At 49.5% G+C, this 23,165-nt stretch overlaps 3 protein-coding genes across 4 annotated transcripts; 1 reads left to right on the forward strand and 2 right to left on the reverse strand.

Moving 5' to 3' along the window:
• The first annotated feature begins 381 nt into the window (after window positions 1–381).
• Window positions 382–19,206, forward strand: mapk8ip2 (mitogen-activated protein kinase 8 interacting protein 2). Of its 2 annotated transcripts, none has more exons than XM_029153036.3 (14): window positions 382–920; window positions 8,493–8,598; window positions 11,156–11,395; window positions 11,504–11,582; window positions 11,672–11,875; window positions 12,255–14,469; window positions 14,549–14,757; window positions 15,180–15,255; window positions 15,627–15,799; window positions 15,884–15,993; window positions 16,077–16,199; window positions 16,553–16,623; window positions 16,715–16,813; window positions 17,013–19,206. In XM_029153036.3, exons 1-14 carry the CDS (start codon window positions 856–858, stop codon window positions 17,083–17,085), a joined length of 3,843 nt encoding a protein of 1,280 aa, XP_029008869.1. In that variant the 5' UTR covers window positions 382–855; the 3' UTR covers window positions 17,086–19,206. The 2 variants fall into 2 exon arrangements, with proteins under 2 accessions (XP_029008869.1, XP_029008870.1); XM_029153037.3 differs by having other exon boundaries at window positions 11,672–11,773.
• LOC114857009 (gastricsin-like) lies at window positions 5,082–7,322 on the reverse strand. Its single transcript, XM_029153042.2, has 9 exons — window positions 7,178–7,322; window positions 6,957–7,098; window positions 6,743–6,860; window positions 6,540–6,658; window positions 6,248–6,447; window positions 6,042–6,158; window positions 5,826–5,973; window positions 5,593–5,691; window positions 5,082–5,510 (listed from the first exon to the last, which is right to left on the reverse strand). The coding sequence occupies exons 1-9, from the start codon at window positions 7,231–7,233 to the stop codon at window positions 5,346–5,348; spliced, it is 1,164 nt and encodes a 387-aa protein (XP_029008875.1). The 5' UTR covers window positions 7,234–7,322; the 3' UTR covers window positions 5,082–5,345.
• arsa (arylsulfatase A) lies at window positions 18,996–22,804 on the reverse strand. Its single transcript, XM_029153040.3, has 8 exons — window positions 21,565–22,804; window positions 21,258–21,498; window positions 20,963–21,181; window positions 20,710–20,879; window positions 20,483–20,607; window positions 20,266–20,393; window positions 20,089–20,191; window positions 18,996–20,012 (listed from the first exon to the last, which is right to left on the reverse strand). Exons 1-8 carry the CDS (start codon window positions 21,783–21,785, stop codon window positions 19,717–19,719), a joined length of 1,503 nt encoding a protein of 500 aa, XP_029008873.1. The 5' UTR covers window positions 21,786–22,804; the 3' UTR covers window positions 18,996–19,716.
• Between the last annotated feature and the right edge of the window lie 361 nt (window positions 22,805–23,165).

Consider the following 23,165-nt stretch of genomic DNA (forward strand, 5'->3'; position numbering starts at 1 on the left):
GTCATTCGTGCTAAATTCAACTGTTTGATTCATTGTCAATACATTTTGTCCCGTCTGTCTGTGCCTTCTCTCTATTGGTCTGCTTCTCGGGGATCTTTCTGTTGTTCTTTGCTTTTGTGTTGTCAGCACTTTTCTCCCTCTGTCTTCTGGGTATTTTGTGCGCCTGGTCTCTTATTTCTTCTTTATGGGACTTTTCCAAACACGATGCTTATGAGCCAAAAATATAAATATATCAAATAAAAACATACATTTAGGCCTTCCAATGTGCCGCTCGTATATATCACCCTGAGTGCATTCTCCACGCAAACTCTTAATGCTCGTTGTTTTTTCCACGCTGCTCGTGTCGTCCACGGAATTCAGCTTTGCTCGCATCCGGCCGCTCACACGACGACGGCGCTGACGTCATGCCGTCTCTGCTCCGCACCCCCTCCTCCCCTGTCTCTGCCTGTCTCCGCACTGCTGGCCCGTATCCGTTGTGTGTCACAGGCAGCATCACAGCAGCAGACATTTGGCGAGCGACAGCCCGGACTGCGGTCACCCTGCGCGCTTACGCTTCGTGTGGACGTGCGCCATCGGCGGACGCGGGGTTGTTTCTCTTCTAGTTGCGCCGTCTCTGACGTTAATTCCTGGCGTGACACCCACCGCTAGCCCGCCTGCGTGGATGTTTGACTGCAGATTTGATGGTGCTGAGCAGGCTCGTCTGATTGAAGGCTCGCGGCCAGGGGGGGCATCTGTGGGGCCGTGGAGAGAGAAAGCTCTGTCCACGGCGGCGTCCGTCCTCTGCCCGGTGATTGTGAATGGACTGCGCTCCCTCCGTGATTTTCTGCAGTCGCTCTGAGTCATTTGTGGAAGAAGATGGCGGACAGGGCTGAGATGTTTTCCCTATCCACTTTCCATTCTCTCTCTCCTCCCGGCTGCAGGTAAGCGCTTACACGCATAGCGCAGTGGGGTGATGATGGGGAACGATGCGCGGGGCAAATGGGGAGGAAGGGATAAAAACTAGACGCATATTCATCCGTACTGTTTTCATGACTGCGCTAACGCGCACATTCGCTGCCACGGGCTGGTAACAGATAACGTGAATAACCGGGCAGGCCCGCTGCTGCCTCCCTGCGCCTGTGGATGCTGCGGTTGAACGGGGCCGTCTTTGAACTGATGCGCAAAAAAAGCCCGTTTTTTTAAAATCACGCCGTTATTATCTTTTCAGTTAGAAGACGCGCAAATGGCCAAAATTGATATTTAGTTTTTGCGACAGTCGCCCTCCCCTTGCGCATTCGCCGTGTGAGGCCCACGCCCTGTTGAGTCCAAGCCAGGCAAGGGCACAGGGCTGAGCAGCCAGATACGGAAGTCCGTCTGATGGTCATGTACCTTTAAAAGCCAATAGTGCCCCATGCCCTCCTAGACTTTCCTGATTGAGATTCTACTGGTACCAGAGATCCATCCCCGCAGAATCCAGAATTCCCATCAAGGTTCTGGCACGCGTCAAAACACGTGTGCATGGTTAAGTTACTGGTTCGATGCCCATTCAGTGTCAATGCCAGCTGCAGCTGCTGTAAGACTTCGCTCTGCTACCAACAGAACAGTCCAATACAACCAACACCTGCGAATGACGAATAAAAAAAAAAAAAAGCGAATCAGGAGCATCTTATTGTCCCTGTGCCTCATGCTTTAAGCAGGGCCTCAGTGGGTTTTACACAGAGCGTGCACTCATGCACGGTGGGATTGAGTTACCCAGCGAAGCTTCGTCTCATGGGTGGATCATAGCCGATCAATAGAGCAGATATTTTGCATGACTAACAATGACCTCGGTTCAGAGGACAGGGCCGGGCCAATGTGTCAATACTTTACATTTACAGCCTTGGCCGACAGCCTGGGGAAGTAGACCGGCTATCAGAGGCCTGCTGGGTGTGAGTCAGTGTTACAGACCTATGAAGATCAAAAGCATCTATCACCCATTTATATGTATGAGCCCAAAATACTATTGTTTTTTTTCAGTTAGTGCAGGAGCAGTGTTTGTTCCTTTGGATCAGCTGTGGCCCATGAACCACCAACAGACAGATTAAACACACATGCGTGAGCGCGTGAGCGAGGAACCCTATTTGTTTTTTTCTTAATTACGTTTGCGTATTTCTCTCATTCGTGTGCATGCGTGATTCATGGACGAAACCACCAGTGGTGCGATGGTGTGGTACAGTATAATCTGCCTTACATAACTAACAGTGTTTCCAGTGGGCAACATGATTTTCTCTCCTGGGCACCAGACAGTTATGACAGATGTCTCCTGGTCTCCGGGACGGAGCTGAATTTGCAAACTTTCAAACATTCGTATCATATGTTATTTAGTATATGTGTATTTCTTTTCTTGAGCATAATTGATGTAGTTCCAACTAAATATGGTGAGGTTGAAAACACATTAATGGGTCTGGAATTTTCTTTCAAATTTTCTATCATTCTAAACCCTGACACCTAAAACCAGAGCGGAGCGTACGACCCGCAAAGGCTTCATTGACTAAATACTATCTGTATTATCTGCTCAATTCATTAGTGATTTGTTGGATTCTCCTACAGCCCACACAGCATGTGATCTCCTCCTTAGTTCCATCTAGCCATTAGCACGAGATTCAACAACGTATTTGTCATTGATCATCAATAATTTAGAACTAGACTGGTGGAGAGTTTTCGGCAAGCGTCCTCCTGATGTTTCCCTCCAGCCCAGTGTGAAAATGTGCCGCAGTCGATGTTCCACTTTTACTTTCAAACCTTTGAAGGCTCTTAGGGAAGAGCAGGCAGAGGGAGCAGGGCGTGTGCTGGTGGGTACGGGTACCATGGGGTAAGAGGCTTATGTACAGATTTGCTTCGGCCCAAGTGTTCAGTATCTGCCATTGTTTTCCTCTTCGCACTCATTCGCGCTGCGTACGGTTCCACCCGTGTTTTCACCTGTCAGTCTTCCTGTTGCCAGCAAAGGTTTTCCCAGCATTAGTTATCTGAGTCACACTAATGCGGTGCTGGAGATCTATTTTCCCTCAGGTAGTTCTCCAGTATATTTTTGTAGAACGAGCGGAACACAAATGCATTTCGTGACTTCATCAGTCAAAAACCAGGAAATCTTTAAATCATCCCTGAAAAGCGATGCTCTGGAAGCTTCAATTAGGTTAAATGCATGACTCATGGTCGTGTGTGTGTGTGTGTGTGTGTGTGTGTGTGTGTGTGTGTGTGTGTGTGTGTGTGTGTGTGTGTGTGTGTGTGTGTGTGTGTGTGTGTTTGGGGGGGTAGGGGTGAAAAGCCTGAGAAATTGATCCTATTAATGAGTCAGTGGCGACCACATCCTGATGTCCTTGTCTTTTACAGGTGATGATGTCACGGTAAAGCAGGTGCTTGTGGTTAAAAGGCTTAGTTACAGAAAGGACCTCAGTACAGCCTTGTTTTCTATTTTCATGGATGTGATGCTGAAGTTTCCATTTTAATTGGTGGTTTGTACATTTCTGTGACAACACACACCATATGTTGATGTAGCATCTTCATGTAAAATTCACAATACACAAGTATTGACCTGTGACCTGATTACTGGATGTTGAGTCGTGTGAGACTGACAGCTCAAACTATGAACACGCTTAAAGGAATTCTTTGGTTTGTGGGTTTAACCTGCAGATAATTGTTTGATGAGTCATCACAGCCACTATAACACATAGAGCCAGAAACAGCTGGCGTACTGCGTAACATGGACAACGCGGGTCAGCCAAGGACAAAACAGCCATGACAGACGATGAGACAGCTGTGACAGCAAAGATTCAGATTCAGATGCAGAGACATGAAACAGGAAGCTGGAGCCACAAGCTTAATGTTGTGCTAAGTCCTTAGGTTTATCAGTACTGAGACTGAGCATGAAAGCAAGAGGTGGAATTCACATGGCACTGAGCATGAACTCAACAAAACTAGGAGCCTCATCATCACGGGGAAAAGAAGCCAAAGCACACGGGCCCATCAACACAGGACTTCATCAGAGGCCGAAGTGAAAGCGTCTGCGCTGGACAAGCTAATCACCAGACAAACACGCGTTTCATCCGCTGAAGAGCAGATTGCAGGGAGAAACAAAGAGCAACAGCAGGAGGCTGCAGGGAATTAAAAGAGCGAACCCACAAACAGGTGATGTCAGCGCTGCTGATTCTAATCCACAGTGTAGCTGCTCCAACACCCTCACATTCTGGTCCGTGTGATGCAGCAGGTGCTGTTCTGCTGTTTAACACATCAAGGTGTGGACGCTGGGTTCAGTCTTGTGGCTTTAAACCGCAGTGGAGTGTCCAGTGAAGCCAGAGAGTGGCTGTGTTTTAGACTGCGGATGAGCAAACAAATAAAATGCAGCAGCGGTGGAACGCTAATAAATGGAGGGATCAAATAAAAATGAGTTGTCCTCAGCAAAGGCGACAATAAGAAAGGCTCCGTCTCAGCGAAAGGATAAAAATAGAGTTTCTGTCATATGTCTGAAGCTGCGTTGATGCTTCTGTTCTTGTGTTTTATCCATTACTCACATTGTTGAAAAAGTAATTCAACAGCGTCACCACTTTCCTGACGTGATACTTTTCCTTCAGTTTAACGTTGTCCTTTACAGTATTGTCTTTTCTATTTGAGTATTAATTTGGTGAATTTTACTGCTGTACTGTGAATGTAAATAAGCCATCATCACTATATTGAGCTGTGCAGGACCCTCACAACCAAAAATGTCAATAGCAATAATTCTAACTATAAGTCACTTGCTTGATTAGCTCCCTGTCACCTCTAGCCCTCAGCTTCTTTACCTGCTTTTGTTAATCACACACTTTCACAAACACGGATGTCCCTAAAGCCTGGGTTGGTTGAGCCGCTCATTAGTCACATCCTTCCCTCCTCCAGGATTGTTTATGATCACAAAATAGGTTTTGTGACTCTGTGTGTGCATCTATGTGAATTGGTCCTGATGCTTTGGTCAGACTCAGGTTAAGAGTCATGTTGTGAGGGTGTAGTGTTTGCATTGATGTCCCTCAGCTCCTGGTCTGTGTTTCCTGTTCAATAAAAGCTTAATTTAGAAAGATGAGACATTAAAAACCTTATAGTGAATATTTTCACCTTTATTCTGCTTCAGAATGAATTAAAGGAACAGTTTGCATTTTTTAGATGCAGTGTTTGAGTATTAGTTTTCAAACAGGGAATAATGTCACGTTTCAAACTATACAGTACTTTGGCTTGGAGTCTAATTTACAATTTGGTTGGTAATTGAAAGTAAAGCCATGTATTGAATACTAATGGCTGGTGTTTGCGATCATTATTAGTGTGTTGTGGCCATAAACTTCAGTCCGTCAGACCGGTGTCATTTAGGCAGCTGTAGCAAAGCCCACTTGGTTGTTGGCGCGGTCGTAGACGGAGTAGTACTCTCTGAGGAACACGTCTCCGAAGATCCAGAGCGGCTGGCCGTTCTGAGAAGGCAGGTAGGTGGGGGTGATGCCCACTGAGCAGTACTCGTATCCATTCTGGTTTTGCTGCGGGCGGAGACGGGGCAGTGGTGCACATCAGTCAAAGTGTCAGAGACCCACTTCTACCAAGCATGCATGCACCACTTACCTGACTGATGTAGGCAGAGGGAGGGAGGGGGAAGGAAACCCCACTGATAACGAAGCTGAGAGTTGGCAAGTTGTTGATCTGGCTGCAGTCCACCATATACTAGACACGGAGACATGAGGGACGTGCTCAGTTGCCTTCGTGCACACACTACTTTCCTCACAGCTCATATGGGCAGTGCCGAGTCTTATAATGCTGTCTTATTTGTTGTGTAGCTGCATATCCTGCGGTCTTACCTCTCCATACTGGTTCTGCTGAGCTCCAATGGCCTGCATGATGCCGCTCATGAGCTGGCTTGGGGCTGTCAGGCTGGAGGTCCCTGTGTCCACGATGGCCTGGCAGCCCTGGGAGCACCAGCCGGTCTCCTGGCCGTTGATCTGGAATCTGCCGGGTGCACGGCGAACGGCGTGAGACAAAACAAGACATCCCTTCACAGGTAGAAAAGCACTGACCCTTGAACGCCAATCTGCCAGTAGGTCTCAGAGGTGACAGGGGTCCAGTAGATCTGGCCTTGGTACATGTTGGTGTCCACGCCTCCGAAGGAGAGCTCGCTGCCCTGCTGACCGCCCCTAGACCGCGCAGCAAAGCAGAGCTGAGCTACACGCTACAGTAAAAGCACAGCGAACCCGCGTCGTCTTGGGTCAGTTATATACGGTACCGGGACAGGTAGAAGGCAAACACGTCGGCACTCAGCAGGTTCTGAGAGATCATGTTGTCCACGACGGGGGTCTCTCCCCCAGCGGCCAGAGATGGGTAGGCCAGACCCAGGATGCCGTCAAACTGGGCCACCACAAAATTCTGACCGGGCTCATTCGTGCTCAGTCCAATCTCCTGGTTGGTGATCACGATGCCGCCAACCTGTGAGTCAAAGTCGGGACTCGCTATTCCTCCTTCTCTTAGAGCCGATCAAGCGCGGACACACCTACTGTACACACTGTGGCTTCACTCACATTGACGGTGTCGTAGCCGAAGACTCCGTTCAGGCTTCCAGCTCCATATGGAAGGTAGAAAGTCTGACTGGTGGAAGAGTAGGTGGAGGACTGCTGGGGGTTGAACCGTGTGTGTGAGGCTGTAAATCACATACATCATATATATTACAAAACTATATGCGCCTATATCATATCATAGCATAGTATAGAGCCCGTGTACTCACTGCAGGCTTGAGTGTTACAGTAGACAGAGTCCACCCACAGGTTGGAGGAGCCGGTGTCAAAAAGCACCTGGAAGGACTGGGGGGGCGTTCCAACAGTGATGGGCCCGTAGTAGGTCGTCTTGGTAACGCGTCAAGCAGAGATAAGACCGTCACTAACTTGTTTTTTAAAGGTTCAGCATACTGTATTTTGAAGCAGTATAGGCTTTAGGATTACATCAGCGTAGTTGTTGATGTACATGTTAGCGGAGCCGGCGAACTCGTAGGGCCGGTACTTGAGAGCCGGGTCCTGGTACGGGATCTGCAGCCCTTTCTCTCTCAGGGCCTGGCGCATGGACTTGTGCTTCCGCAGAGGGATCCTGAGCGAGGAGACAGCACAGATGCATGGGGTTGGACGGGTTCCACTGCCACCTCCACGGTAGTCGTCCTCGTACTTACTTGACGATCCCCTCTGCGAGCACCACGCAGAGCAGAACGGCGAGCAGACACTTCATGATCCCTCCTGTGCAGATCAGAACAGCTCTGGATGGACACAGCTGAGTCTGGACCCGAACAGGGTTTTTATACTGAGCGTGTTTGGTCCCGTACCAGTCACACAGTTATCAGAATCTCAGTTATATCGGGTCCGACAAGGTGACCCTGGACAAACATAGCTGTGCAAGTCTAAATGATACATATTATGGGATGTATTGGGGGGTGTATTTTAGTGTCATGTGGTCTAACTCACCTTGATGTTCACGTTTGGTAGTAATTAAAGTTCATGCAATCAACATTTGTTAAGCTTTTTGTTGTTTTCCTGTCTGGGCACTGCTGGAAACGTCCAAGATGCAGTTTTATCTCAATTCTATCTGATTAGATAACAACAAGGTCAGAGCTCATTAGCTTATTAGGTGTCCAGCTGTAGTTTTCCACAAATGGAAATGGATGCGATAAATCTGGAGCCGGCGTCTGTATCACTCAAACCACACACGTTTATCACTAACTTACATGATCTGGCAAATAGTTTCATAATGTTTATAGTGTTCCACTGATATCCTACCATCCAGATGAAAGGACACAGTTCAAACCAAGGTTTGTTTTTATTCTTTGTTAGACTGAAATGCATTTTTTTACCTCAACATCATAATCACCCTTTCCCATCGTTTCTCTCAGTAGCATCTAGAACCAGTGGCCGCGTTGGGGTCACTCTGGTCCCGCTGACTTTTTCATGACGCCCCTGTTTTTGACTTTTGAATGCATCAGCACGTCCTCATTTGCTCCGCGGCACCAATGTCACCGTGCAGACAGGACCCCCACATGACGCGTGCAGCGTAAGCTTGGCCGCATATATAATATGTGGAGTGTCCTTTTCTTAGTAAGTAAGCTGCAATGCAGCATTTCCCCAACACATAACAGGCAAGCTGCTGCAGGAGCGAGAGCCCGCTGAAACTAATGGGGCAAAGATGAGGAATACTTGAGATGCTCAGCGCACAGACACGGGCCATTCCCTGCTGCAGCTGCTCCTGTAAATGGAAGTTCAGCAAGCTGGAGTGCAGCTCACTAGTGCAAGGTGTGGCTCAAACGGCCGCAGGTCGTGTGGAGCTGACAACAGACAGTCCATGCGGGCGTTTGTGTGTATAGTAAGACCCTCTGACCCACGGAGCACGACACGCCGGGTGCAGAGCAGGCTTCCCCTTCACGAGGCCTCGCTGAGAGGCGCTGCACAGAGACTGATCCCCCTCAGCAGCACTCACGGCCCTTCTTGTATTCCCAGGCCAGCCCACGACATCAGCCTGGAGGAGTTTGATGACGAAGACCTCTCTGAAATCACAGATGACTGCGGGATCGGCCTCAACTACGACTCTGATCCATATGAGAAGGTGAGTCGTGTCTTCATTCGTCTGTTTCTATTTGTTAGTGTTCTGCCCTTAGAATCATTCACATCACGTAATGCAGACAGGCCCCTTCACTGCTTGGTATATAATATACAGTACGTCCTAAGCTGCCCTTGCACTAAGCTTCCTATTCAGCTGACAGTTCCGTGAAGTACAATAACTATATAATTGCACCATTAGCTGCATCATCCCACATGTCCAACCAGCTTAGGCTGTAATTACCCAGTTTCTAAGAGCTGCGGCCTGGCTCACCGTCCTTCTTCCTCCCTCTGCCCGGTGGCTTGTGCATGCTTTATGCTGGTGGCGTGGAGCCACAGCTGCAGCAGAGGGTGGGTGACCCAGTGCAGTTTGCTGCTATGCAGAGACAACCCCCCCCCCCCCTCGCAGAGCCTTGTTCAGAGAGCGAAGCCACGCTCCCTCCTCCCTTTGCTCTCTGCCGTCTCCCCGCTGACTTTCTCGCTTCTTCCACTTTAATCCGGGCAAACAAGGCACATGTCGAGTGGCGAGCAAAGCCCCTCTGTGACGAATCTGTCGACGAATCACCTTTGGTGGTGCCCTGTGGCCGCCTGTGGTGCACACGCCGTCAGCCCACCGGCACCGGCCGTCCCTCCCTTTCGCTCCGCGCTGCTGCTGCTGATGCAGGGAACGGCCTCTGGTTTTTCCCTGTCAGTGCGATTCGGTCATACTGGGCGGCGTGGCTTTGATGTTTAGGAAAACACAGCCAATCCAAACAGTGAGATTATCCCCCGTCCCCAATCCTCAACTCTGATTAATCCCAATTCGTTATGGGGTTCAGGTCTTAATCTGCGTAACCCCTCACAGGAGCAAACACACGTACAAACACGGTCGTCTGAATCTGAGGACGGGCAATTAAAGATCACTCATGGTTTGTTATTTATATCAGATTTTAGTTTTTACTGGTGAAATGCTTTAGAAGCTCAGCGTGTCCTTTACCTGTGACATTACCAGGAATCAGTTTTGACAGTGCAAGCTTTTAATATTTAATATATTTTTATCCCAAAACATAAAGTTAACAACCACATCAGAGGAGTCTCTTTGTCCTTTATTCTCGTCTGCTGTCCCTGCACCCCGCTGCTTTCCTTCTCAGCTTGCTTCTGATTCTTCACTTCCTGTCTCTCTAATATTCATCTCTGTCTCCAGAGTCCTGATTAAACACCATGCGCACATGTATAATTCAGTATGTGACAGTGGCACAGCGCCTCAGCTGTGGCATTATTCCGGGATTAAAATGTGAAAAATTTAAAGAAATACTGAGAGATGAAGGCCATCGCTCACCAGGTGGTCCCCACTAAAGCCTAACTAATATACAGCTGTCATATTCTGGCGAAAGACTCGCTCAGATTACTGGTAACTTAAAACCAATTGCAACATGATCTCATGCAGTAGTTAAAGCGCACAGATTAGTTTGAATTCACTGGATCTCGGCGATTTGATAGAGTAACAGTTGTTAAAGTCGCTTCCCATCACCGTCTTTTACCTTCAGCCAGTGTGAGCCTCCTCCTCCACAGCTTCACTTAACTGTGTGGTGCATTCAGCTGTTCAGCATGCCCCACAGTTCAGCCTGTTGTGCAGCCGTCTCACAGCCTCCACTGTGCAGCCACAGCTCCGTCTTCAGACTCGAGCCGTGCTGAACAAGCAGCCGGTCTCCTAATTAGGGAGCAAAAAGTGCTTGGCCTTCGTCTTCCCAGGTTCCAGTGACGTCTTGTCACCCGATGGTCAGCATCCAGACACACTGAGCTACAGGTGAAGAGCAGTAAGAGCTGAATAGGTGAATGTTGTTGTGAATGTGAAGCAAAAGTGTCATTTTGCATTTAGGCTGGAATCATTTATTCATTCTGAGGCTGAGGATTTCTGTTGCTGTCGCATAAAGCAGATGCGTCAGGCATCAGCAGGATTGTGTGAGGTGGATGTGCAGGAGCTCGGGTGAGCTTTGATTCCTCCATTAAAAAAAAAAAAAGACTGCACTGAGAGCCAGGGAAACTGCTGCGCTGTTCAAACTGTAAACCAGATAAATCAATCCTTTGACTCAAAGTAGGGATGAAAAGCAACCACCACTATTAACAAGAGAGAGGGAGTAAGTTCATGTGATTAGTTTACCCTAAATGTAAAGGTGTGGCCGCTTAAGCCTCAAAATCCTCCGCTGCACCACGTTCCGGTAAACCGGACGAAACCTGAGAGACGTCAGATGGATCCGGATCACTCCATCGCACCTCCTACCGGCTCCTTTCATCTTCACATACGCAAACATTCTATAGGAGCGTTGTAACCTTAGAAATACCGATGGCGCCCACGTTCTCACTGGGAGGAAGTGATGCTGCTCAGGCTGTGTGTGGCTGCACAGCAGCCACTGCACCGCAGCCACACACAGCCATACGTGGCTGCTCTATAGTGTGCACATCTGCAGAGTCAAAGAACTGAGTCAATCGTTCTCTTTCAGGTCTACTCATTTCTCTATTAGAACTGAGGCTTGTTCTTGGTGTATGTGTTAGCATACTACAGAATCTCTTTCCTCTGGGCCCAGGATTCCCTCATTCTGGAGAAGAGCGACATGCACCACCCGGTCTGCTCCTTCCAGGACGACTTCCAGGAGTTCGAGATGATCGACGACGAGGATGAGGACGAAGAGGAGGACGAGGAAGAGGGCGAAGACGTCGACCCGGATGCTCCGCCGTCCCCTTCTGCCTCTCCCCTACCCTCCCCCACTCACGGGACTCTGAAGAGCAGACCCACCACGCTGAACCTGACCACCGCTGTGTCCCAGGTAGCCAGAGAGAAGTTGTCATGTAAAACAGTCGCAACATTGTGTATTTATGAAATCTTAAATAATAATTTTTAAAGATAAAAAAATAATAATAATTATTATTATTAGGATTCTCTAAACAACAACAGCAGTCTGTCACCAAAGAAAGGAAGCTGGCAAGACTCTTTGCGCAACCCGTCCTCACAGGGTAAGTACATGATAATAACAAAAACACGCCATTATGATGTAAACCTGTAGGCATCACATGCTAAACAGAAATGTCTCCTCTGCCTCCAGTCTGTTTGTCTCCAACGCACTCGTGTCTGGACGACGGGAGCCACGTGACAGGCCAGTGCCCAGCTTCTCCAGTTCCCCAGGCGCCCGGGTCTCAGAGCAAAGGTACTCCACCAAAACAGGCAGGGGAGGGCGGGAACCCGCAGTCCCCCCACAGGCCCCTCCTGTGCGACATGGAGGGCAACAGGCGAGAGAGGCCCGAATACGGTAACGAGAAGGCCAGGCCTGCAGGCGTGGCGCTCATTCCATCCATGGGTGTCGTGTTGTGATGTGACTCCGACCTGCTCAAGTTCAGCAAAACGCTGTCAAGTTGATTTTTCGCAAAACCATTTTTTGCTCCAATCTGCTTCAAGGAATGTTTCACAACTTAAGAGGAGTTGTGCTGAACTTGCTCATCCCTCATTCTTTCAGTAGCAGATTATGAGCTTCATTCATTGTTCTTCTCTTTATCGTCTCCTTTTAATTGTCCAAGTTGCTCTGGCCGCCGTAAATCCTCTGACCTGCCTCCTGCGCCTTGTTGAATTCTCTTTCCATTTTAATTATCTCACGCCTTTTCTTGCTTCTCCACGCGTTTATCTCCTCACAGGCTCGTTTGGTCAACATAAGTCCCACTCCTGCTCTGGCGACGAGCCAAAGGTCGACCCTTCGGCCCAAACGGGCAGGGTGCCGTCCATTGATGAGCACTCGCAGTGTTCCGACACAGAGGTGGACCATGACCTCAACAGCGACCACAACCACAAACACTCGAACAGACGGGCCACCGACACCTACACCATCACCAGCGAGTCGGGTATGGAGCCGGAGAACGACCTGGACCTGGACGGAACCAGCCGCTGTTTGTCGTCCACCGCTCCCATGGGGGCCAACGATGGCGCCGACACGCCCCTGTCAGACGAGGAGCTGGACAAGGACTTTGAAGTGGAGTTCATGTGTAAGGAAACATACGACATGGTGTGTAAAGAGAACCACTCAGCGTACGTTGAGTTCCCCTCCATTGAACCGTCGGAGCCTGCCTCCTTCTCCAGCTACTTGTCCTCCAGCCGATCAGACGCTCTCGACCGGTCCAACACTTCAGATGCTCACACGACTTCTGCCATGGAGGCGGCGGCCAATGACTCCACGTCTCCGTCCTCGGACCCAGGGATCGCTGATATGAACCAGCAGGGTTACGGGACTTCGGACCAGGACAAGGACCTCAGCTCCCCGGGCTCTGACTCCGACATCGAAGGGGAGCTGGAGGCAGCGTTCGCCTGTGGCGGTCCCGTTGTCTCTAACATGATATCATCCATATCGGAGACAGAGTTGGACCTTACTAGTGACGACAGCAGCAGCGGACGCTCGTCTCACCTCACTAACTCCATAGAAGAAGCCAGTTCGCCTACATCGGACCAGGAACTGGACCCAGACACTGAGTTAGAGCAGGACAGTGGTATTGTTGGACTGAAAGCGGCTCTGCTTTTAGGACAGCCTGACCCAATCAAAGAACGATCTCCTCTGCCCTCTCCCTCCCCTCTACCCTCACCCACTATCGCTACACCCTCTCCTGTTGACTCACCCATCCTTCCCCCTGAGTCCTACGATGATGGTGAAGGTCTGTTTGGGCTGCGTGGTATGGATGACGAGCTGCCCTGCGAACATCAGGCCGACCCAGATGAGACTCTGCCGCCAGCCCAACGCTGTGAGGACAGCCTGTCTAGACAGATGGTGCTGCAGATAGAGCCTGACCACAGCCTGGAGAGCTTCAAACGCTCCTTCTACCTGCCGGTGGGACCCAGGTTGATGCCGAGCGCTGATGAGTACGACGAAACAAGCGAGGGGGACTCCGAATCTGAAAGTGAGGACGACCTCAGCGAGAACTCAGACTCGCCCTGGCTTCTCAGCAACCTGGTGAACAGAATGATCTCAGAGGGCTCCTACCCGATCAGCTGTCCTGAGGAGTGCTTCAAGAGGAAGGCGTCTGTGTCCGACACCATCTCCCCGTCCTCAGACATTGGAGACGGAGATGGTTTCAGTGAGGAGGACCAAGCGAAGAAAGAGGGGATGGGGGAAAGAGAGAGAGAGAGAGAAGACAAAAAAAGTGAAAGCTACGAAAAGGAAATAAACAGATCGGCTTCTTCAAAAGAAGCAGTGACAAGTCCCTGTCTCTATTTGAGCAACACCACAGGTGACACCATAACCCCTGTGACTTTAGAGCGCTGTGCAAACAACGGAAGAGCAATCACAGGTACCGACTCACTGTACAACACCACAGGCTTCACAGACAAAGCGTCAAAGAACGCCAGGATGCAGGTGGACAACGCCGAGCCAAATAACGACCTGATGATGCTGGAAGGGAGGAAGGACCTGGACTCGCCGAGCCTCAGCGAGAGCGTGGTCAGCGACAAGGACGAAGGCCGCGAGAGCGAGCCCAGGCCGACGAGCCGGTCCTCGGCCTCCCTGGAGCGCATCACGGAGGTCAAACACAGCCTCACGCTGGACCTGCCCACTGCCCAGACCAACCGCTGCTTCAGCCTCACCTACTCCACCGACAACGACGAGGAAGAGGACGACGTGGACTCCTATCCGTTCCTGGGCGGCCTGAGGAAGCAGTCCTACGCGGGCAGCGAGCTGGAGCTCGACAGTTCGCCACCCATTGATTCCAGTGTGCTGGACCGTCCCTCGCCTGACCACGACCTCCCACTGTGCGAGAAAGAGCTGGCTCAGAGACAGCCCAATGAGGACGACGGGCTGGCTTACGACTCCATGAAGTACACGCTGGTGGTGGATGAGAACACGACGCTGGAACTAGTCAGCCTCAGAAGGTAAATGCCTCCTGCTAGTTGGTCGGACCGGTGGTGCAGTAGCTACTAATGTCCCTCACGCGCCTCATCCTCACTGCAGGTGTACCTCTGTCCTGAGTGACGACAGCGAGCTCTCCACGCTATGTGACGAGGAGCCTCTGAGGACCGGTGGACTGGGCTACGGTCACCACGACGACGACGTGAGGCCAGAACTTCTGAGCTCGTCTGAGGACTCGTCGCCTGAGGCGGACCTTCCGTTCTCCAAGAAGTTCCTAAACGTGTTCGTCAACAGCACCTCCCGCTCCTCCAGTAGGTCCCAGAACAGACCTCCTCGTCCAGCTCTCACAGAGACAGTAATTTAGCGATTTTACAAAAAATGTTGAACTCTGTTCACTTTAACAAACGCAGTGCATTAGGGTTCATCACATTACTGTCAGCATGATGCATTAGCGTGTGAGCTAAATCTGGCAGTGAGCCCACACAAGAGCTACGGCGGGGATCAGCTTCGCAGCGTGTCCATCATCAATCAGGGCTCTGTCTTGATTTATATCTCTAATGAAGCGTGATTTGCATGATGAAAGACTCATTAAAAAGGCTGCGCTGCCATTTCTTTTATGATTAATCTAGTTAGCGTTCATTCAGGCTTCCTCTTAGAAAGTTTACAAGTTAGTTTTCCCTGCAAGGTTAGAGATTCAGTTACTGTTTAAGTATAAATTTGATTTCTTCCGTAGGCACAGAATCCTTCGGTCTCTTCTCCTGCACCATCAACGGGGAGGAGAGGGAGCAGACACACAGGGCAGTCTACAGGTAACAGCAGCCTGCAGCATCTTCTTTCTACAGCTGTTAAGCAGAGATACTGTAACTGGGAATGTCTTTACCTCCAAGCACAATTATGCTTCTCTTAAGTCCTTCTGTAGAGAAACAGAGCAATCATTGCTGAAGACGTTTTATTTTTTTAGTGGTAAGAAGAGATCATATAACAGTGAATCAATGACATTAGGCAACCTCCTCCCACCGCACCATGTTTCTTTGTCCCCCACTCTCTGTTCTCCACTGGGAGTCACATGAAGCTCAACCAGACGCTTCCTGATCACATTATCTGTGGTTCCTGGGCTGTTCAGCGGCTGCGATACCATCTGGGCACGCATGTAATGGGCCCTCTCTGCTGCCCTCTGCAGGTTCATCCCCAGACATGCAGACGAGCTGGAGCTGGACGTGGACGATCCCTTGTTTGTGGAGGAGGAGGAGGACGACTACTGGTACAGAGGCTACAACATGCGGACGGGGGAGAGGGGAATCTTCCCCGCCTTTTATGCCAACGAAGTCGTCGGCCAGTCTAAGGAGCTGCTGGGTGAGTGGCCACGTGCAACCACCGTCTGTACTGCACATCTGTCAGTAAAGGGACCGAGCGTCATGCTGCCGTTTGGATCTGTAGGGATGAAGAGGAATCCAGCGTGGCTCGAGACCTACAGCGTCCAGTTCCTGGGCTCCGTGGAGGTCCCTTATCACCAAGGCAACGGCATTCTCTGCGCAGCCATGCAAAAGGTAAATACACGCGCAGGCATGGCGAACATTCTGACAGTGAAGCGCCATGAACAATGATGGACGTGAATGTCTGTGCCCGTCAGATTGCGATATCGAGGAAGCGAACGGTGCATGTGCGGCCTCCGTCCCTGTGCGAGCTGGAGATCAGCTTGCAGGGAGTCAAACTGATCATGAGTCTGGAGGACGAGTACGACACCCTTGATGAGGTACGCGTGCATGCGCTGCTGTTATTCAGTCATCAAATTACCATAACGCGCTGTGGTTATGCTGATGAGTTTTTACAGCATTATGAAAATAAGATGATAGGATAATAATAAAAAGAGTTATTAATATTTAGTACCTAGTGTAGTGTAAGTAAATAAAAGTCATAACTAAAGGGAGTTTAGATGTTAAATACTTAAAAAAAATACTACTTGCTACTTACTACTTACTAATACTACTTATATATTAATACTTAAAATGCTTAAAGGAACCTTCTGAGAGAATAAATAAAAAAAGAAAATAAATAAAACTAAGTCTGTATTTTTCTTTTCTCTGGTGTCGCCTCTCTGGCCTCTAGTTCGACAGATGTAGTCACTTCTTCCAGATGAAAAACATCTCCTTCTGTGGATGCCATCCACGGAACAACTGGTAAGCATTCCCTCCGAACCCCTGCCCTTGCGTTTCCAGCCAGCGGTGCAACGTGGAGCTGATGGCATCACATTGTTTTCTGCTCCCGCAGCTACTTTGGCTTCATCACCAAGCACCCAATGCTGAATCGATTCGCTTGCCACGTGTTTGTTTCCCAGGAGTCCATGCGACCTGTAGCAGAGAGTGTCGGGTGAGCCCAAAATATACATACAATATACATTAATTGTGTCTGATTCAGCCATGTTTGAATAATTAAAAATGCTGATAGTTCACCGTCTCTAGATGGAATGAGGTCAACCAGCGGAGGATAGACGGGCCAATTATTCTCCTGTTCACTAGCGATGTGGTCTCTTTTCGCTTGCTTTAACCCGTATGTGTCACCTCTGCAGACGAGCCTTTCAGGAATACTACCAGGAGCATCTGGAGTACGCCTGCCCCACCGAGGACATCTACCTGGAGTAACCAACCTGTTCCTCTACAGCCTGTGTTCATCGCGTTAGCCTCTAGAGGGCGCTGACAGCCGACTCTTCTCTCCGATGTAAAATAACCCTGTGTGTCCCGCTGAAGCTGGGATCTCCATTTCTACAGTATGCTAGGCATTTGACTGATTTCCTTCATCTCTCTTTGTTTATTTCCATTCTCTCGATGGAGCGATTGCCTGTTTTCTTTCGTCTTTTTTTATGATATACAACCAAGACGCTGAGCAACTATTTATTTAAAGGTTCATTTTTTGGAAATGAAAACAATATACTGTACCTACTACTGCTGTTCCACTTTTCAATGCATGGCTAGTAGGGTTACTGCACACAGACACACCAAGAAATACACCCATCCAAGTGAATGGCAAGCAGCGAGGATGACGTAGAATCAGGCGTTGGTGTTGACTTAACTGTAAATATGTATTTGTTCATTATCAACAATCTGCTAATTTGATTTCTACTGATAGTGACATTGGAGCAAAGTAGAGGGAGTACAGTGAGGTGTCCATGGTGTGAGCTTAGCCCTGTGTCGCGTACAAGACGTAGTGTGTGTTGTAAATACGTGTATAGAAAATAGACATACAGGCGCCTCATCCAGACTAATTAAAAAAACACTCACAGGCGACACTGACGGAGGTGGTGTGAGGCTGCATTCAGTGTGCGTGCATTCAGGATGAGGTGCAGTGACTGTCAGCACGTTTGGATGACATCACAGAAGCGTTCGACTTCCACGCAGCCCTCAGAACTCACCGCTCACCCACCTTCACCGCAGGGAGCGTTCAATAGAACCCGCTCAGCTGTGAACGCAGCAAATCCTAGATCACTGTACGCTTTGCTATGATTGATGTGACTCTCGGGGTAAAGAAAGTAAAGGCCCTCTGAAAAGCCATATTCTCACACCTCTGACTGTTCAACTTCGGTTTCCAGCGACGTCCTATTGTCCGTTTTCTTTTGACTTGCCTGTTTCAATGAGGGAAAAGGAGGGACGAGACTGACCAGTAGCCTTGGACCAGTAATGCTTCGTGGCCGCGTGCCTACTCTGCAGCAAGATTGTAATTTACAGTGCTGGTATCACAGTGGAATCAAACCTTTAGTCAATCATTAGATGCGAGTTTTTATAGTCATAGTATGTAAAGGTTAGACTGTCAACACGTAAAGGGGCGTCCGTGCACATAACCAGTGAACGATGGAGGAATTGCAGGCTTGGAGGTTTGCCACACCCTCGTTCTCTCAGACACCGTTTAGCATCTTGCTCTGCTGCTTTAAGCCACAGTCAGACAGAGCAAACACCTGCGGAGCTGCAGGATTGGTGTTCAAAGAGTCGGGGTGTTTTCTACATTTACGTATTGCTGTCAGTTAGCTCATGTATATACAATAGAGAATCTAAGATAGTGCCGTGTCCTTTATGTTGAGTATGTTAACTGAAATGAAGATGTACAATAACTAAAATGAGAATTTAAAAAAACGTCACGACTTGACAAAGGCCCCTAAAAGACAAGAAGTCACATACTCACCTGTGATTTTATTTGAGTGTCTTCTATTTCTGCAGCAGCTGTTATCTCGGTGTTTCTCACACGGGCGACACGTGGGTCCATTGTTCGTCACAGACAGGCTTCAGCAGCACATTTGTGAGACGTGACCTCATTACGGACTACCGGCCAATCTGCTATTAGAGCTGAATAGTGACTGAGTCGGCTGCCACTGGAGAACTATTACTGTCTTGCCAATTTTAGGAATCACCTTCCAGCTCCAACAGTCTGATCCGTCACAGATCTGTATCTATTTGCTTATTTTTTCTATCTTGTTACGGTCTAGTTAAAAACCTTCTTTCCACACCGCTACACAAAAAACCTCTGAGGATGATCTAGTCCCTTATAGCCGCTGAGACATACATTAACAGTTTTGACTTTATTACATTAACAAGATTCTTCACTGTATACCTAGAGCAAAACCGTATGTGACAGAACAAACATATCCTACCTTGTATCTTTAAATTCAAGGACTTGTAAAATTCAAGGGAAAACAGAAAAAAAAGGAAAAAAAAATCACTCTGCCTTGTCATGGGTTTGGTCTTACGAATAAAATATATGCTTGATGTCCAAAACACGCATTGTTGTTGTTATTGTTTAGATCTACATAGCTTTGAACAAAATGGAAATGGAAGCTTTTTTCCAAAGCAATAATGAAACAAGCTCTCATGACTGTCACAGCAAAGGAAGACCAAGAGTTTGAGTAGCTCTGCTGCAGAGGATAGATTCATCAGAATTACCAGCCTCTGATGCTTCCTCAGTGTGTGGTTCCTACTATAGAGATGTATGGTCGGCTTCGCTGGTGACATTGTTCATGACTTGGTCAAAATTGATGACACACTCAAGCAGCATCATGCAGTCCCATCCCATCTGGGTTGCACTTAGTGGGACCATCGTTTGTTTTCCAACAGGACAGTGAATGCACCGCTGGGTGAAAGAAAGGGTTATTAGCTGGGTTATTAGATAGCGATTGATTGAGCCTACAATCACCTGATCTGACTCAATCAGAGTTGGTTCAAAGATAGTTAGAAAGGCTGATTGTGCCGAGAGTGAGCAGAGCCGTCATCGGAGCAGCAGGAGGCCTGTCAGCAGTGGCAGCAGCTGGGCTTGGGGCTGCACTCGGGGTTGCAGCAAGGCCGCAGGTTCGGGTCGCTTCCTTTTGATATCTGGCTCTCTCCAAACACCATGGAGGCTTCGAACTGGGTTTTCACCGCCTTGATCCTCTTCAGCACATCTTGCAGATCGGGTCTTTCCTCTAAAGAAAGGGGGTAGTTCTCTGAAGGGTCGGCCTCCACGTCGAAAATCAGAGGCGGGTCGTGGAACTTGAGGGCTGTGAGTACAGAGCAGTCCTGGTCGGGGACTGTAGAGCTGTGGGAGGAGCCTGACGCAAACAGACAGATGGTGTTATGACAGTTGATCATGATTTCTTCAGAAACTATATAAACCAGCTGCTCTACCTCGTGTATAGAAGTGGGCCTTGTATTTCCCCAGCCTGAGAGCAAACAGGCCATACTTTTCACTGGGATCAACGGGATAGAACATCATTGCCTCCCTTTTGCTCTGTAAATAACACAAAATATGCTTAATACTCACTTTATATTAAGTAAACTCGTCTAATTGGTGAATCCCGTTACCTTTCCTCGTTTGACAAGGATTTCTGTCATGTCGACTCCATCCAGCATCACCTTGGGCAGTGTGGCTCCTGCCAGACTTGCAATAGTGGGGAGGATGTCTAGAGTGCTGGCCAACTCATGAGTCACACCTGTGGACGGGACAATAAACATTACTGGACGTGTATATTGGAGTTGGTTTCATTAAGGGCTGTGGACTGCAGCTGCACATGCTCCTGACCTGGCTGGATCCTCCCCGGCCAATAGGCGATGGCCGGCTCCCTCATGCCCCCTTCATATGTGGTGCCTTTCCCGCATTTCAGAGCGCCGGAGTTGCCCCCACGAGACATACGCATCAGTTCAGGCCTGCAGAGGCAACGACAACACACCATCACGTGCTGGTTTATATTTAACTCGACCTTTACACAGAGGCACGGAGCTGCGGCATCACAACGCGAAGCAATTAACCCATTATCAGCCGTGAAGAAGACCAGTGTGTTGTTGATAACTCCCGTCTTCTTCAGAGTTGTCATCAGGTTTCCCACAGTGTTGTCAAACTCCAACAGAGAATCTCCGAAAGGGCCCCTTAAAGACCTGCCAGCGGCCCCCGCACCCGCATACTGGGGATAGTGGGTATGCTGGAAGAGGAAGTGCGACACAGCGCGGTTATGAATGTGGCTCCACTAGTTCACACAAACTAGGAACAAGGAGTGTCGCTTACGTGGGACGGGTAGTAGAGGAAGAAAGGCTGCTTGTTCTTGGCTGACGCGGTGATAAAATCCACAGCGAAGTCACTGTACGCGCTCTCCAGCTCCGGGAAGTTGACCGGCTGCTGCTTGATGACCTCGCCGTACATCAGAGGCACGGTCACGGTGCCCACGTCGCACACGCCGAAGCATTTCACATCTGGGGGGAAACACGTCAGGTTTTGGCAGGGGCCCTGGAAGCGGAGGGGGGGGGGAGGGGGTCAGCGGCGGGTCGAGGTGTCGGGTTCCGCGGTGGAATCCATCACTGACCATGTCGTGGGAGTAGGGGATGCCCAGGAAGTGGTCGAAGCCCTGTTTAGTTGGGAGAAAGGTCCCGTTGGCGCCGAGTCCCAGGTGCCACTTCCCCACGGCGGCGGTGGCGTAGCCCAGAGGCTTCAACACCTCGGCGATGGTGGTCTCATTCAGAGGAAGCCCACCCACAGAGCCGGGGTACAGCACCCCTGGGTAGATACCTGAGCGGGTCTGATAGCGGCCCGTCAGCAGCGACGCTCTGCCGACACGCGGTGACGTCAGTAATCGAACATAACACATTGCAACTGGAGTGGTCCGCGCTCACCTGGACGGGCTGCACACCGGGCTGGTGCAGTAGAAGTCCGTAAGGCGCAGCCCCGCCGCAGCCAGGCGGTCCAGGTTCGGCGTGAGGGAGCTGGGGTGCCCGTAGCAGCCCAGGTCCCCGAAGCCCAGGTCATCGGCGAACAGCAGCACGAAGTTCGGCGGAGAGGCCGCGCAGCTGCAGAGCAGCCACAGGCTCCACGCGCGCAGGCAGCAGGAGGCCATGGCGAGTGGCTTCCCGCGACCTGCTCACGCGCACCTCCATAAAAAGAGGAACCGACGGCAACCGATCACGTGTTTTCGGGAGCCGGGCGCCTGCCTGTGACGTCACGCGCGGCTCAGAAATGTAGTCCGGCGCCTTCCGTTTGAACTACACGGCGTCGGCGGATCGTTGCTCTCTGCTTCATTATTAATAGCGCGAACACAACTGCGAGAAGCGCAAACATTGCGAAGCATCTGCAGCTGTTTGTGTCAGTCGTTCATTATTGATCCTGGTGTTATTGGTTAGTTGCTTCATTGTTTACTCTACGATTTACATAATTTAAATTGTAGAGTTTTGTAGAAATTCTCAATCAATTATTTATTCTCACCTGTTTTGTTGACTAAAAGCTGTGTTTTGGATACTAAAGTCTCTTGAGATCATTTTTCATATTTGTCCTGTTTAGTTTTTACTAAGTTGACCATCTACTGGCTACTGACCGATGCGCAAAAGGTCATTGGAGCTTCACATGTTGTGGTTAAACTGAAAGTAACCAGAGAGGGGAAGTTGAGTCAATTCGAGGGAACGTGTTTCTGCTTCTGGTGAAGTGCACAACTACTGTACAAGCAGCTTTATTTGGAAAGAAATCTATTTCTTTCCACCTTACATTTTGTTAGCCAGGGCTTCCAATAGGCTTTGTACAGAAATCCCTTGTGAAAAGGTGAAAGGTCCGTCATCACCATGACAGAGTGGCAGGACGGAGGCTGTGCGGACGCTCCCAGCTGTTTGTGCACCCTTCATGTCGCGTGCTTCGTCTCTTGACTGAAGCGGCTCCGAGGGCCCGCAGCGCACGCTCCGTCCTCTGTGGCAACCTTGGTTTCAGCCACTGATTCGACCTGACACATGGTCAATTACGCAAACGCGAGGAGAGATAAATGGTGCAGTGCTGCGGGAGCCTCCAGTTCTGAGGAGAAATGGATGTCACAGCTGATTTTGTAGCATAAGAGTCCAGTCTGGCGCTCGGCCCGATTGTTCTTTATTCCCACAGCTGAATAAGGTGGACGGAGAAAAGAAAAGGCAAACGTGTGTGTGTGTGTGTGTGTGTGTGTGTGTGTGTGTGTGTGTGTGTGTGTGTGTGTGTGTGTGTGTGTGTGTTATTGGAGCTCGCACGCTGTCCAGCACCACTCTTTAGCCTCAGGGAAGCGTTGCTGTGGCATCGGCTGATAGTTTTGATTAACAATTCACTTTAACATCTCTCTGCAGTACTGACCTACATTCGGCAGCTGCTGTGAGTTTGTGTGCGAGCGAGAGAAAGAGACCGAAAAAAAAGACAGGGACTAGAGATAAAAGATGAAAAGAGGCAGATGCCCAAAAACTACTGGAGCGATTCCATCAGATGTGGTTTT

The sequence above is a fragment of the Betta splendens genome, chromosome 6 (genome assembly GCF_900634795.4).
Source record: "Betta splendens chromosome 6, fBetSpl5.4, whole genome shotgun sequence".
Lineage (NCBI taxonomy): Eukaryota > Metazoa > Chordata > Actinopteri > Anabantiformes > Osphronemidae > Betta > Betta splendens.

What these genes read in the sequence shown, in the direction of transcription:
- LOC114857009 (XM_029153042.2), bottom strand. Translation starts at nt 7,233, where the DNA reads ATGAAGTGTCTGCTCGCCGTTCTGCTCTGCGTGGTGCTCGCAGAGGGG. An exon ending in TCGGCTACGACACCGTCAAT is followed by an intron (nt 6,448 to 6,539) that starts GTGAGTGAAGCC and finishes TTTGACTCACAG; the next exon opens with GTTGGCGGCATCGTGATCAC. An exon ending in CCTCTGCCTACATCAGTCAG is followed by an intron (nt 5,511 to 5,592) that starts GTAAGTGGTGCA and finishes CTCCGCCCGCAG; the next exon opens with CAAAACCAGAATGGATACGA.
- arsa (XM_029153040.3), bottom strand. Translation starts at nt 21,785, where the DNA reads ATGGCCTCCTGCTGCCTGCGCGCGTGGAGCCTGTGGCTGCTCTGCAGC. An exon ending in TTCTTCACGGCTGATAATGG is followed by an intron (nt 20,608 to 20,709) that starts GTTAATTGCTTC and finishes TTGCCTCTGCAG; the next exon opens with GCCTGAACTGATGCGTATGT. An exon ending in GCCGGGGAGGATCCAGCCAG is followed by an intron (nt 20,394 to 20,482) that starts GTCAGGAGCATG and finishes TCCCGTCCACAG; the next exon opens with GTGTGACTCATGAGTTGGCC.
- mapk8ip2 (XM_029153036.3), top strand. Translation starts at nt 856, where the DNA reads ATGGCGGACAGGGCTGAGATGTTTTCCCTATCCACTTTCCATTCTCTC. An exon ending in TGACCACCGCTGTGTCCCAG is followed by an intron (nt 11,396 to 11,503) that starts GTAGCCAGAGAG and finishes TATTATTATTAG; the next exon opens with GATTCTCTAAACAACAACAG. An exon ending in TGCCATCCACGGAACAACTG is followed by an intron (nt 16,624 to 16,714) that starts GTAAGCATTCCC and finishes CTGCTCCCGCAG; the next exon opens with CTACTTTGGCTTCATCACCA.